General features: G+C 49.8%; 1 protein-coding gene across 1 annotated transcript in view; it reads left to right on the top strand.

The window, feature by feature from the left end:
* PHLPP1 (PH domain and leucine rich repeat protein phosphatase 1) overlaps positions 1-14,586 on the top strand; it is a 251,059-nt gene that overhangs the window by 190,565 nt on the left and 45,908 nt on the right. The window contains exons 7-9 of the mRNA XM_065398984.1: positions 9,381-9,583; positions 10,878-10,938; positions 13,906-14,001. Coding sequence (XP_065255056.1) covers positions 9,381-9,583; positions 10,878-10,938; positions 13,906-14,001 — 360 coding nt within the window. The remainder of the gene's footprint in view (positions 1-9,380; positions 9,584-10,877; positions 10,939-13,905; positions 14,002-14,586) is intronic.

Genomic DNA, 14,586 nt, shown 5'->3' with positions numbered 1-14,586 from the left:
AGCATGTTCCCTCTCCACCACTTGGAAGAGAGCTAGCACCAAAGTAAGGCTGGAATGTCCTGCCAGTTTTCTAGTCAACCAGGGCTCTGTGTGGGTGGAGAGGCCAGTTTCTTCAGTCTCTGTCCAATCCTAACCCATCAGGCTCTGGGGGAGGGACAGCCTTCACAGCACTGCTGCAATGCTGATGAGCGAAGGAGTGCGAGGTTCCAAACAAAACTGGATTTCGGAGTGCTTTTGGTAACTAGGTTAATATAACTGAAATGTACTGTACACCACGTTGTCATATAGCCCTAATGAAGGAGGGCCAGTGCAATGATGGATCCAGGAGGGAAGTATTCAGATACTGCAAAGGGATCCTTAATCTGTTTTTTGTTTTTTTTTAATCACTTTCTAAAATTGTATGTGGGCTTCTCTTTATGAAATTGATTTTCTTCTTCGAGTGCTTGCTCATATCCATTCCAGTCAGGTGTGCGCGCGCCGCGTGCACGATCGTCGGAAAACTTTTACCCTAGCAACACCCGGTGGGTCGGCTGTGGAGCCCCCTGGAGTGGCGCCCTCATGGCGCCGGATATATACCGCAGCCGACCCAGCGCCCCCTCAGTTCCTTCTTACCGCCCCTGACGGTCGTTGGAACTGTGGAGCACAGCATAGCTGGTCTCCACACTCCCTAGCTTCTAGCTCATTTCTGTAGATAGTTGTTCATTTAGATAGTTGTGTATAGTAGTTAGAGTTCTTTAGATAGTTGTTATTTAGTTTGTAGTTGTTGTAAATTGTTAGCGGGGGTTAAGGGGGTTGTTCTCCCCCCTTTTTCCCCCCGGAGCATACCGGGCTCATGCCCAAGGCTCCTGGCTTTAAGCCGTGCGCGTCCTGCGCGAAGCCGATGCCAACAAGCGACCCGCACGCCTCCTGCTTGAAGTGCCTCGGGGAAGCCCATCACGCAGATAAGTGCCCAATCTGCAAGGCCTTCAAGCCTCGAACGAGGAAGGAGCGGGACTTTCGGCTTCGGCAGCTCCTCATGGAGGCGGCGCTCAGCCCGGATCCTCCCTCGGCGCGCCCGGCCCCGGCACCGAGCGCGTCGGTGCGCAGCGCCCCAGCGGCCCCGACCGGCGCCGCGGACAAGTCCTCCCGGCACCGGCAGACTTCGGCACCGCGCCCACCTCAAGGGACTCGGCGCCGATCTCTATCTCCGGGCCATAAAAAGGCCCGCAAGGCTCAGGACACTGCTGCCCTGAAGACGCCGGCTCCCCCCGTGCCGGGGGTAGAGCCGCGTCCGCCTATGGACCGCCAAAAGCAGGCGGCCACACCGTCGACTCCGGCACCGAGGCCGTTGAGTCCGGTACGGACTGTTTCACCACCTAGGCTGGTGGTGGAACCTTGTCTCCCCTCGACTCCGGAGACATTTACTACCGCGAGGGACCTGATCGCACTCACGGAGCCGGCACCGTCGCAGCTCCCGGCACCGGTGGCGCCGCGCATTGTGCAGTCGAGAGGCAAGCCTGCACTGGTGCGCCCACCGTCTCCAACCGTGGACTCTCGGCACCGCTCCAGGTCTCGGAGCAGGTCCCGACGCCGCTCGGAGTCCCGGCGCCGACTATCACCTCGGCGCCGGTCGTACTCGCGGTCGAGGTCCTCTTCGCGGCGCCGCTCCACATCTCGGCACCGTCGCGACCGCCGGCACCGATCGGACTCGAGGCGCACCTCCCGGTACCGGTATGAGCGCCGATCGAGGGACCGCTCCCGGCACCGGGTGTCGTCGCGATCGTCGTCCCGCTCCAGATCCGGATCGCGGCACCGGCGCGGCTACCGGCACCGATCCCGATCCCGGCACCAATCTCCGGCACGCTGGGACAGATTGCCCTACGACCGGCACCGACCGGCACCGCACCAGCCGGGGACGGATGCATCGCGTTCGGCACCGCCATGGCCGTCGAGATCCGCGTCCCACTCCTCTGAAGGGGCCTCTAGATCGGCCTACCCTCCACAGGGACAGGCGGCTTCGGCGGACTTCGGCCACTCGCAGGACATGGCAGAGGACCCTACGCAGGGACCTGCTCACTGGTCCTTTTGGACCCCATGGGCCTACCACCAAGCCCAAGGGGCCCCACCGTCTGCCTCCCGCTCGGCACGCTCTGAGCCCAGAGCCCCGGAGGCCACCATCTCCCGCCCACCGCCAGGGGGCATGGAGGCTCCAGTGCCCACGCCGGCGCAGGCCATAGATCCTGGGACGAGCGAGGCCCAGCTCCAGGAGCACCTGGAGCAAGACTTGCCTTTGGACCCCTTGCCACCGGGAGTATCCTCCTCCTCCTCGCCTGATGAGGCGGTAGCGGGGACATCCGCCATGGGCCCGCCCCCCATAGACCTCCGGGCCCACCAGGACCTGTTGCGCCGGGTGGCGCGCAATATGGACCTCCAGATGGAGGAGATCGTGGAGGTTCACGACCCGATCGTGAACATCCTTTCAGCGGACGCTCCATCTAGGGTCGCGTTACCGCTGATTCGCTCCATTCAGACTAATGCCACCTCCATCTGGCAAACCCCGGCCTCTATTCCGCCCACGGCCAGGGGCGTGGAGAGGAAGTACTTTGTCCCCTCCAAAGACCACGAGTACTTGTACACTCACCCTCAACCGTGCTCGCTGGTGGTCTCATCAGTAAATGCACGGGAGCGCCATGGCCAGCAGGCGGCAGCGCCAAAATCGAAGGACGCTAAGCGCTTCGATTTGTTCGGGCGCAAGGTCTATTCCGCGGGGGGGGGGCTGCAGCTTAGGGCGGCCAACCAACAGGCGCTCTTAAGCCGATATAGTTTTAACACCTGGTCCTCCATGGAGAAGTTTAAGGAACTGGTTCCCCAGGAATCTAGGGAAGAGTTCGGGACTTTGGTAGAGGAGGGTAAGCGGGTGGCACGCACCTCCCTACAGACCTCCCTGGATATAGCCGACTCGGCCGCTAGGACCCTGGCGTCGGGTATAGCTATGAGGCGAACCTCCTGGCTCCAGGTGTCGGGCCTGCCACCTGAACTGCAGCAGACCCTCCAGGACTTGCCCTTTGAGGGTCAGGGCCTGTTTTCGGAAAAGACAGACTCGAGGCTCCAAAACCTTAAGGACTCTCGAACGATGATGCGCTCTCTGGGGATGCATGTCCCAGGGCCACAGCGCAGACCCTTCAGGCCCCAGCCTCAGAGGTTCTACCCTCCCCCGCCTCGCCCGAGACAGGACTTTGCCAGGAGGCGGGGTCGAGGCGGTAGGCGACGGTCGACCGGCCCTCAACCCGGTCAGAACCAGGGCCAGCCGAGACCACCTTCAGGGCCTAGACAAGCCTTTTGAAGGTGCGGTCGAGGATGGCACCAGAGCCAGCACCCAGGATTCATCTCCCCCCTTCCGGGATCGCCTCTCCCGTTTCCACCGTGCTTGGTCCCTGATAACATCGGACCGTTGGGTCCTTCGCACGGTGGAGAAGGGATACGCCCTCCAATTTTCCTCGCCCCCCCCCTCCCACTCCCCCTCCCCGTCCCTCTTCAGGGACCCTTCTCACGAGCAACTCCTTACACAGGAGGTTTTCGGGCTCCTCTCTATGGGAGCCATAGAGGAGGTTCCGCAGGAGTTAAGGGGCAGGGGGTTTTATTCCCGCTACTTCCTGATCCCCAAGTCGAAAGGGGGTCTACGGCCCATCTTAGACTTGCGCGGACTCAACAAATTCATAGTAAAGTTGAAGTTCCGCATGGTATCATTGGGGACCATTATTCCCTCGCTGGATCCTGGAGACTGGTTCGCCGCCCTCGACATGAAGGACGCTTATTTCCATATAGCAATCTATCCGCCTCACAGGCGCTTCCTGCGATTTGTAGTAAACAAGGTGCACTACCAATTCGCAGTCCTTCCCTTCGGCTTATCCTCGGCTCCCAGAGTGTTCACAAAGTGTCTGACAGTCGTCGCGGCATACCTTCGCTGACAAGGGGTACAGCTGTTCCCGTATTTGGACGACTGGCTGGTGCGCGGCCGCACCAGAGACCAAGTTCAAGCTCACGTCCACATGGTGACACAGACTTTCCACGAGCTGGGCATTCTACTCAACAGAGAGAAGTCCACTCTGGTGCCAACACAGAGAATAGAGTTCATTGGAGCGATCCTGGACTCCAGAAGTGCACGAGCCATTCTGCCAGAAGGCCGCTTTCAGTCCATCGCACGCGTCATTCACGGACTGCGGGCATCTCTGTTCACCATCATAAGGACATGCCTTACCCTGTTGGGTCACATGGCCTCGTGCACCTACGTAACCAGCCACGCCAGACTACGGCTTCGCCCACTACAGGCTTGGGTGTCATCGGTGTACCGTCCTCACCGGGACGACCTGAACATGCTGGTCACGGTCCCGCCCTCGGTCTTGACCTCCCTCACCTGGTGGTTGGATCGCGCAGTGGTCTGTGCAGGAGTGCCTTTTCACGCCCCACAACCCTCCCTCCACCTAGTCACGGACGCTTCATCTCTAGGATGGGGCGCTCACCTCGGGGAGCGTCATACCCAGGGCCTGTGGTCCGTATCCGAACTAGCCCTACACATCAACGTCCGGGAACTGATGGCGGTGCGCCTAGCCTGCCAGGCATTCCTCAACTTCCTACAGGGCCGTTGCGTGCTGGTCCTCACCGACAACACCACGGCCATGTTTTACATCAACAAGCAAGGCGGAGCCCACTCATCGCTCCTATGTCAAGAGGCCGTTCGCCTGTGGGACTTCTGCATCGCCCACTCGATCCATCTCACCGCATCATTCCTGCCTGGAGTCCAGAATATGCTGGCGGACCGTCTCAGCAGGTCCTTCCAGACGCACGAGTGGTCGATTCGCCCGGATATCATCTATTCCGTCTTCTGGAGGTGGGGATTTCCCCAGGTCGACCTATTCGCATCCCGGGCCAACAGGAAGTGCCACGCATTCTGCTCCTTTTACGGCCGAGCTCCAGGCTCTCTGTCGGACGCTTTCCTTCTAACGTGGAAGGGCCACCTGTTCTACGCCTTTCCCCCATTTCCGCTTGTCCACAGGGTGCTGCTCAAGATCCGCACCGACCAGGCACGAGTAATTCTAGTGGCTCCCGCTTGGCCGAGGCAGCACTGGTACACCACACTGCTGGAGCTGTCGGTTCAAGCGCCGATCACGCTCCCCTTGAGTCCGGATCTCATCTCCCAGGACCACGGTCGTCTGTGTCACCCCGACCTACAATCGCTCCACCTCACAGCGTGGATGCTCCATGGCTGAATCAGACGGAGCAACAATGTTCGCAGTCCGTCCAGCAGATCCTGCTGGGAAGTAGGAAGCCCTCTACACGGTCCACTTACTTAGCCAAGTGGAAGCGGTTCTCCTGTTGGTGTCAGCAACGAGCTACGTCCCCCTTGCAGGCACCTATCCCTCTCATACTGGACTATCTCCTGTCCCTAAGACAGCAGGGCTTGGCGATATCTTCAATCAGGGTTCACCTCGCCGCCATTTCGGCATTCCACCCAGGAGAACTCCCGTCATCGGTCTTCTCTAACCCGATGGTCGTTAGATTCCTCAAGGGCTTGGACCGGCTGTACCCACAAATACGCCAGCCGGTTCCAATGTGGGACCTCAACCTCGTTCTCTCCAGGCTCACAGGGCCCCCGTTTGAACCATTAGCGACCTGTTCGCTCCTGTACTTATCCTGGAAGACGGCCTTCCTCGTAGCCATTACCTCAGCACGGCGTGTTTCTGAACTCAGAGCGCTGACGTCCGAGCCCCCATACACGGTGTTCCACAAGGACAAGGTGCAGCTTCGCCCCCACCCTGCCTTTCTTCCGAAGGTGGTTTCACCTTTCCACGTAAACCAGGACATCTTTCTCCCGGTCTTCCATCCAAAGCCACACGCTACTCGTCAAGACCAGCGTTTGCATTCTTTGGACGTACGCAGGGCCCTGGCTTTCTACATTGACCGTACAAAGCCGTTTAGGAAGACGACGCAACTCTTCGTTGCGGTGGCCGACCGGATGAAAGGCTCACCGGTCTCTTCACAGTGCCTGTCCTCTTGGATCACGTCCTGCATTCGTGCTTGCTACGACCTGGCCGGTGTCCCGACGCCACGCCTCACCGCTCACTCCACGAGGGCCCAGGCCTCCTCGACTGCCTTCCTGGCTCAAGTCCCGATCCAGGACATTTGTAGAGCTGCAGTGTGGTCTTCGGTGCACACGTTCGCGGCGCACTATGCGCTGGTGCAACAATCCAGAGACGATGCTGCTTTCGGGTCAGCGGTTCTGCAAACAGCGATGTCTCACTCCGACCCCGCCACCTAGGTGGGGCTTGGGAGTCACCTGACTGGAATGGATATGAGCAAGCACTCGAAGAAGAAAAGACGGTTACTCACCGTTGTAACTGTTGTTCTTCGAGATGTGTTGCTCATATCCATTCCAAACCCGCCCCCCTTCCCCACTGTCGGAGTAGCCGGCAAGAAGGAACTGAGGGGGCGCTGGGTCGGCTGCGGTATATATCCGGCGCCATGAGGGCGCCACTCCAGGGGGCTCCACAGCCGACCCACCGGGTGTTGCTAGGGTAAAAGTTTTCCGACGATCGTGCACGCGGCGCGCGCACACCTGACTGGAATGGATATGAGCAACACATCTCGAAGAACAACAGTTACAACGGTGAGTAACCGTCTTTTTCACATCCATTATTAGAACTTGAGTTTTAATCAGAACCCTTTACTAAGAGCAGCTCATTTAGGAGAAGTCAGACTGGTCATTGTGAAAAGGGTGCAAGTCCTAGAAAAACACACTCTACTCAGCACTAAGGAGCAGGTCCGGTGCTACCATTTAGGCAAACTAGGCGGTTGCCTAGGGTGCCAAGATTTGGGGGTGCCAATAAGCAGTGCCCCCAATTTTTAATTTATTTATTTATTTATTTTTTTACAGCTTTCCTACGCCCCATCCCCAAGTGCGCGGTCGCCGCTTCACTTCTCCCGCCTCCCAGGCTTGCAGCGCCAATCAGCTGTTTGGCGCCGCAAGCCTGGGAGGGGAGGAGAATTAGAGCAGGGGCGGCGTGCTCGGGGAAGAGGCGGAGCAGAGGTGAGCTGGGGTGGGGAGCTGCCGCATGGCTCCCTGGGGGGAGGGGAGTTGCTGCGGGGGGGGGGGGGGGCTGCCGCAGGGCTGGGGGGGAGGGGGGGGCGCAAGGTGGAAGTTTCGCTTAGGGCGTGAAACTTCCTTGCACCGGCCCTGCTAAGGAGGCCTCAACTGGAGTGCTGCGTCCAGTTCTAGACACCGTGCTTCAGGAAAGACAAAATTGTAGAAAAAACAAGAGCAACAAAAGTGATTAAAGGTCTAGAAAACATGACCTACAAGGAAAGATTGAAAATACTGGGTGTGTTTAGCCTAAGGAAGAGGGGTGACCTAAGTCTTCAAGTACGTAAAAGTCTGTTATAAAGAGGGTGATAAATTGTTCTCCTTATGCACTGAGGACAGGAGAAGAAGTAATGGACTTAAACTGCAGCAAGGGAGATTTCAGTTAGACATTAGGAAAAACTTCCTAACTGTAAAGGTAGTTAAGCCCTGGAGCAAATTACCTTGGGAGGTTGTGGAATATCTGTCATTGGAGGTTTTTAAGAACAGGTTAGACAAACACCTGTCAGAGAAGTCTAGAGATACTTAATCCTTCCTCAGTGCGGGGGACTGGACTAGATAGCCAATCAAGGTCCCTTCCAGTCCTGCAATTTTATGATTCTGTGGAACATATGGTATCATTTTCAGAGGTGCTAAACACCTCCGATAATAGGGCTAATTTTTTTTTGTAAGGAGGGAAAAATTGGAAGATTAGAAGGGTCATTTGAGTACAAACCAGTTTTTTCATTCAATTTAAATAGCAATGGCTGTATATCCTATGGTAACAGTGAATAATATTGGATACAGAAGCTGCTACCCAGGAACCAACTCTCGTTATGACTGATTTTATTTTTTTTTAAACTCATTGGTCCTTTGGCAATGGGAAGAGGGAGGAGGAAGCTCTTGATCTTTAGGAGAAATGTAAGTGTTCACTGTGCATCCAGTGATCCAGTCCTATCTGTGTAATGTCATGGAGCTTTTGCTGTCTATTAGCCAACCAGGTTTATACTACTTGAAGTAAGAAAGAAAAATCATGAAATCCCGATGACTGTAATAAGCACAGCTTTTGAACATGAATATTATTACTCGGTGGCCTTATAGTACAGATACGCCTGAACCAAAATAGTGTGTTAAAATATCCTGAACTTTGGAAAAGTCTGCTGCTCAGGGCCCATCTCTGTTGGCTGCTTCCTCGTACCCCAGGAGATGAACATCACTTTTTTAATAATGAATGTAGTACTCCAACACCTTGTGTTTTTTGTGTTGAATTTGTTCATGAACCATATCTGCTACATGGTATGTATAATGCTGCAATGAAACCGGGGCAAGCATTTCCTGTCTAGTTAAAAACACCAATTTAAAAAAAAAAAAAAAGGTGAATACAGTTGTTGTTGTTTTTTTTTAAGTTAGGTTTTGCTGCTAAGGCAAAATTTTTTGAAGTACACTGAAATCTTCTTGTTGCTCCTTTTTATAGATCATCTTTATGCTCATAACAATTCTTGGGGAGGTCATTGAGAACTGGCCAGCTTCAATCTAGTAACTGCTACATTGAAAACAGTAAGAGCTGTTCTTGTCTACACAGTGGATTAGTGTGTGACAGGCTGGTGCACTGTAAATTCATACCCAGACTTGCTGCACACTAATTCACTGGATTAGATAAGCCCTTACTTCCAGATCCTCTCCCCTCGTTACCTTTTGAGTTCAGTACGCTTTCTTCTGACTCGGTATTTGGTTGCCTTGGAAGGTGGTGATGTGAGTGACTGTGTGGAATTTAAAATTTTGGATCTTGCCTTTCAGTAAGTCAGACTCCCAGTATTTTCAGCTTCTCACTTCGGCACCTGAAGTACGTACTGGTATCTGCTCGGCCTGTCCAGCAGATGATTACTATGGTTCTTTGAAGGCTAGCAGAACTGTAAAGGTTTTACTTTTCTGTGCTACTTTAGAGTAAATCACAGCAAGATCACCTTTATTGTTTTAGACACCATAATAATAGTCATACTCGGTAGATCTCAAAGCATTCCTCAAAAGAGGTCAGTGTTGTTATCCCAGTATAACAGTAGATATGATAAGACTTGAACCGTCCTGTTTAAAAATATCCCAAAGAAGAGAGAAGAATAAAACAATTAAAATTGAAGTAGGTGGGGATCCTGAGGCTTATCATTTTGACCCAGCCATTGGGGAATAGCTTAATTGGAGAGCAAAGTTTATCTTTTCCTCTACCCTGCCAGAAGGGACCGTGTAGTAATTGTGTACTAGCAACTTTTATTTTTTCCCCTCCCTTTGCAAGATTGAATGTAATTAGGAGGCTGGTGGCAGATGAAGTAGACTTCCTGCATCATGTGACACAGTTAGACCTACGAGACAATAAACTCGGCGAACTAGATGCAACAGTTTTCAACAACATCGAAGTGCTGCACTGTGAACGAAACCAGCTGGTGACCCTCAAAATCAGTGGATATTTTCTCAAAGCTCTTTATGCCTTTTCAAATGGTAAGGCTGTTTTCAAGGCTATCGTGTTGAGGTCTGTCTTTTCGTTACCTGGTTTTCATACAGCTGAATTAATGCTTATTAAATGGAATACACATAATTGGGCTTAATCAAGGGGTCTGTTCACATGACCTTTGGATAAATGTGAACTTTTACCTATATCATGTCAAGGGTAATTTTAAGTTTCAAAATTTATGTTCAAATGACACTAAGTGGCTGACTTGAAGGACACCGCATCATAGAAATTTAGAATGAAGGTTGAAATTCCATTCTTAACCTTCCACAGTAGACAATGTCAGAGGGGTCTTGAAAGTGTGAATTACCCTAGGAAGGGTCAGGTGATGGGTCTTCACAGCTACTAAAAGTTAACATGAATACAGCCATGTGCTACGACAGATGTTGAGAACCCTAGTGGTGACAACTGCTTCTTTCAGTCAAAAGTGATAGGAAAGGACTGTTCTGAAATAAAAGGAAGGGACTCTTCACAAGTGGTTCTGGGTGAACCGGCCAACATAACTTATTACTGTCCAATCTCTCTCCTCCTTCCCTGTGCTTTTTTCCTACCTCGTTTTACTGTTTGTAAGTTATAACTGAAGGTAATGTATTGTGTACGTACATCTTCATTTTAGAGCACTCTGTAGGTTTAATTGTAATATGCATTACTCAGTGAGTTTCAGCCTTCATTCTGAATTGAGAATCTTAATATTTATTGCATAGGTCTTAGTTTTAAAAACCTTATTAAACAAAAAGTGCTTACATTGTTGCTAGTGGTACATAATTATGAAATGCCTGTTGGGCTGCTTAAAAAAGAAAATCCCACAGGAATGCAGATGACTCTGACATTGTCACTGAGTGCCAAATTGAAGAATGTGCTTCATATCTGTGAGATCTGGTCGAGCACGGCACATCTAAGAGATGACCCATTCTGTTTGGGAGGAGACCATCTGCTCCTAGGTACCCAGTAACAATGACTCAATTAGTGAAAAAGTAGCACAGATTTATGCCCGTCTATGCTATCTTATTAAATAGAGATAGAATAAAGGAAATAAAGCCAAAGGTTGGAGCTGTGGGTAGGAGGAAGTTGGGAAAATAAAATAATTTCAGTTAGTCACTTCTTTCCTTTTTTAAAATTAACAAAATACTATCTTAAATGGTTCATTTTGATTATTGTATTAAGTCTTCTGCATAGCAAATACACTTCTTATGCAATACAGTGACACAATTAATAAAGCTACTTGATACACTAAATGACTATTTTGCCTTTCATGAAATTAGTTGTCTTTTTTTCTTCTCCTAGAACTTGTTCATCTTGATGTGTATCCAGTTCCAAATCATCTGACATCTATGGATATTTCTAGGTAAGAAGGATGATGTGCTTTCTCTTGCTATTTGTAGCATCTACATCAATCAGTTAAGTTCATGTGAAGTAAGCGAGGCTCACCTGTGTTTTATTGAGCATAAATACCGAATTACAGAAGGGCTGTGATGTTGCCCAAGAGGTGTCAGGAATTTTGAATTTTATTCCCAGTTCTTCAACTGCACCCTATCTCTGGTCCTATGTACTGGGCATTCTGCCTGTTTCTCTTAAATTTTGTGTTAAACCATATTACTGGAGTCATTTACAATTACTTTTGTATAAACTTCATTGGCTAAAAGATTCCCTGTCCAGTGTAGATAGGCTGGATTCGTAACAGGGAGGTTTCTTGAGCGCTTCCTCTGTATCAATTTAGTTCTCTGTTAAGCTCAATATTTAAAGCATGTGTTCAAGTGGTTTCCTAAACAGGGATGACTTACGGTTGTGCTGCTTTTTCGAGTGCTGGTCCTTATGTGTATTCTACACATGGGTACACATGCGCTTGAGTCCAGAGATTTTAACAAGTGTCCGTTATCATCCGCACATAAGGGCTTGTAGATTTTAAGTAAATGTCCAGTTCCATCCACCAGTGCAGCTCTCGACTCAGTGGTACCAACGCATCCTCCTAAAGAACACAGCATGACCAGAGATATACTGTTACCGTCAGTGCTGACCATCAGAACTCCCATCTTCTCTGGCCTAGCCCTCCTGAGGGACATAGCTACACTAGAAGATACTACTTTGGTGTCCCAGGAACAATCTTACTTACAACCATCAGGCAGGATTGCCCCAGTACTGACAGCTTCACCATTACAAGAGCAATTTTCAGATTCAGACAAATATGATGAGCCAATCCTTCCTTCATCCCCACAGAGAGAGAGCTAAGCCTGGAAAGGTGAGCCAGGATTTATGGTTGCTACTGTTATGAACGTGACCTCCCTAGGAACCAATGGTAATCTCCAGATATCTCTTGAAGTCCAAGACCCACGCCACTGACTGTTGGACATTCTGCAGCCTCTGGGGTCAAGTAAGGTGGTTCACCCTGTTAACGAGGCCATTTTGGAACCGGTGGCAAGATTGGTCTAGCACACCCCAGCATCCTGCCCCCCACATCTAAGAAGACAGAGAATTGCTCTTTTGTTCCAGCAAAGGGAACTAAATTCCTGTTCTCCACCCTGCTCTCAGCTCCCTGGTGGTACAGGCTGCTATGAAACCTAATAGGTCTCAATACTTAGACCACCCCATCAGACAAGGGCTCCAAGAGACTGGACCTCCTGGGGAAAATGTCTTCTCTGTGGGCTTGCAATTCTACCAATTCCAATTACCAGGCTCTCCTAGCCAGGTATGACTTTAATAACTACTCTAGGCTGGCAGCCTTTCAGGACAAACTTTCCTCTGAGGACATAGATCAGCTCTCTCCTTTCTAGAGGGCGGCAAGCTGGTAGAGAAAATGGCTCTTCGGGATGCAGCAGATGCAGCATCCCGAAGCTTGGCCACTGGCATTGTTACAAGGAGGGATTTGTGGCTGCAATCTTTGGGCTTCCCCAAAGAGATGCAGAATATATCAAAGATCTTCCCTTTATGCCCAACCTCTTTAACACAAAGACTGACTCGCTCCACTCATTAAAGGACGTAAGGTCTATTCTCCAGTTCCTGATGATCAACACACCAGCCCCAAGGAGAAAGCACTAAAGGCAGACCTATAAACCAAGGCCACCACCTTCTCCTCCTGCGCTTTACTACCAGCATCCTGCTAAGCCTCCCACAAGCAACAGAAGACTGAGGTCCTGCTTTCTGGCCCCCTCTACCACCACACCTGTGACCCATTCCTAGCCCACCGCTAGGAGCCTCTTTTGACATTTTAGTTGGGCCAACAGACACTGCTTGTTAAAGTCTACAGACTTGGGTGCGTGGCGTGCATGTGTACCCACGTGTGGAATACAGATAGGGACCACACATACCAAAGAACCTCCAGTTACAGTAAGTAACCTCCACTTAAGTGCCATTAACTTCATAAAAACTGCTTAAGGCACTTATAAGCTATTGAACATTTTAAATGGGAGCACAGCAGTAAATGAGCTAGCCTGGGGCTGTGGCCATCAATTTTTAGATGTGCAAGAACATAAATCAGCGTAATTGGGTATCTAACCTTAGTGTACGTACATGGGTAAGTATGATTTACTGAAAAGTGCTGTTTGTAAGAAGTGGAGAACAAAGCATTACAATCATATTGAGGAATATTTGATTTTGCAGTGACTCTGAAACTTTTTTATGACTTCATTTTTGTGTTTTATAATAAATTGGCATACAGTTAAGCAATGGGGTTTCTTCAGTTTTTTTTTCTAGAGGAATATGTTTGATTAATTTAGTATTCGTGATTATATTTTTAAGGTAATTGATATTTCAGTAAAAACATGGGCTTGATCACTATTTGCTTTTTTGGGTTAAAGATCATTCTTTGAATAAATCCAAAGGGGACACAAGCACACTAATTGAGAAAGGAGTGTTGATTTCTATGCAGTGAAAAATATTGTTCCCTAAACTTAAAAATTCTGCATGCAGCTACCTTAAGGTAGATGCCTCGTTGTGTATCTGAGCATTCAGTTAAGTGCTCGACAGGGTGTATATCTGTTCCTCCTTGTACTATGGGCTTTACAGTTGCAAAGAGGAAAGTATTCGCAGTATTTGTGTGCTGAGCTTCACCTTTGTGCATGAGTTTGAAAACTTACTACTGTCCCCATAATGTTTAGTTTTATAAAATAATTGGCTGCTTTCTCTTCTCTTTCAACCAAAATCTTACTGTACTCAGTGTTTTCTCAATGGTGAGAGGATCTACAGTTCCCACTGGGACCTGTATGTGCAGCAGGCTTCGTGTGTGTTTGTGCACGTGTGTACAGATAAGTTTTTGATTGTGTTAGTAGCAGTCTTTAAGGACTACACCTTAATTTGATTCCTGTGTTCATCCCCGTAGAAACCACCTGGAAAGCCTGCCTGAGTGGGTATGTGACAGCAGAAAACTAGAAGTGTTGGATGTTGGCCACAATCAACTATGTGAACTGCCTGCCCGGTGAGTCCTTCAGACCAGCTTACGCAACTTGGGACAGGATAATCATATTCAAAAATAATTGCTGATTCAGTGTTTAGTGTGTTCCATTGACTGACAAGCTTGTTTTATCTTTTGATTGATTTTATGTTTACCTCATGGGATGTCATCATGCCATAAGCTTCAGCACAGCCTTTCTTCTTTACTTTCATGCAGAGAACAATGTCTTTGAATTCCAGACAGAAGTTCTAAAGCCGTCTATGCAGCTATTCAGAGAGGAAAGCTTATTAAATATTTACATGATGCTTTATAGATTCAGAAATTACAACTTAATTCTGTTCTCCTAGAAGCCCCAAACGAGGCTCCATGGTGCAAAGTGCGGTAGAAACATAGAGCAATCCTCGCCCCTAAGGACATTACTCACCTAAGATGTGACAAGACTCAACAAATAGTTGAAACAAAGGGCTGGGACTGTTCTAGGTTTGTACAGTGAGTTGTTGGACAGTGAGCAGTGTTTCCAGGTAAAAATATGGGCCCTGCCCCCCAAGAGTTAACTTAATAGACAAATATAAATGATAGGGAAGAGAAGAAAGATCTTAATATTTTCAT

This window comes from Emys orbicularis, chromosome 2 (genome assembly GCF_028017835.1).
Source record: "Emys orbicularis isolate rEmyOrb1 chromosome 2, rEmyOrb1.hap1, whole genome shotgun sequence".
NCBI classification, from domain to species: Eukaryota; Metazoa; Chordata; order Testudines; family Emydidae; genus Emys; species Emys orbicularis.
Note: the sequence above shows the minus strand (reverse complement) of the source record. Positions and strands in the feature narration are given on the sequence as shown.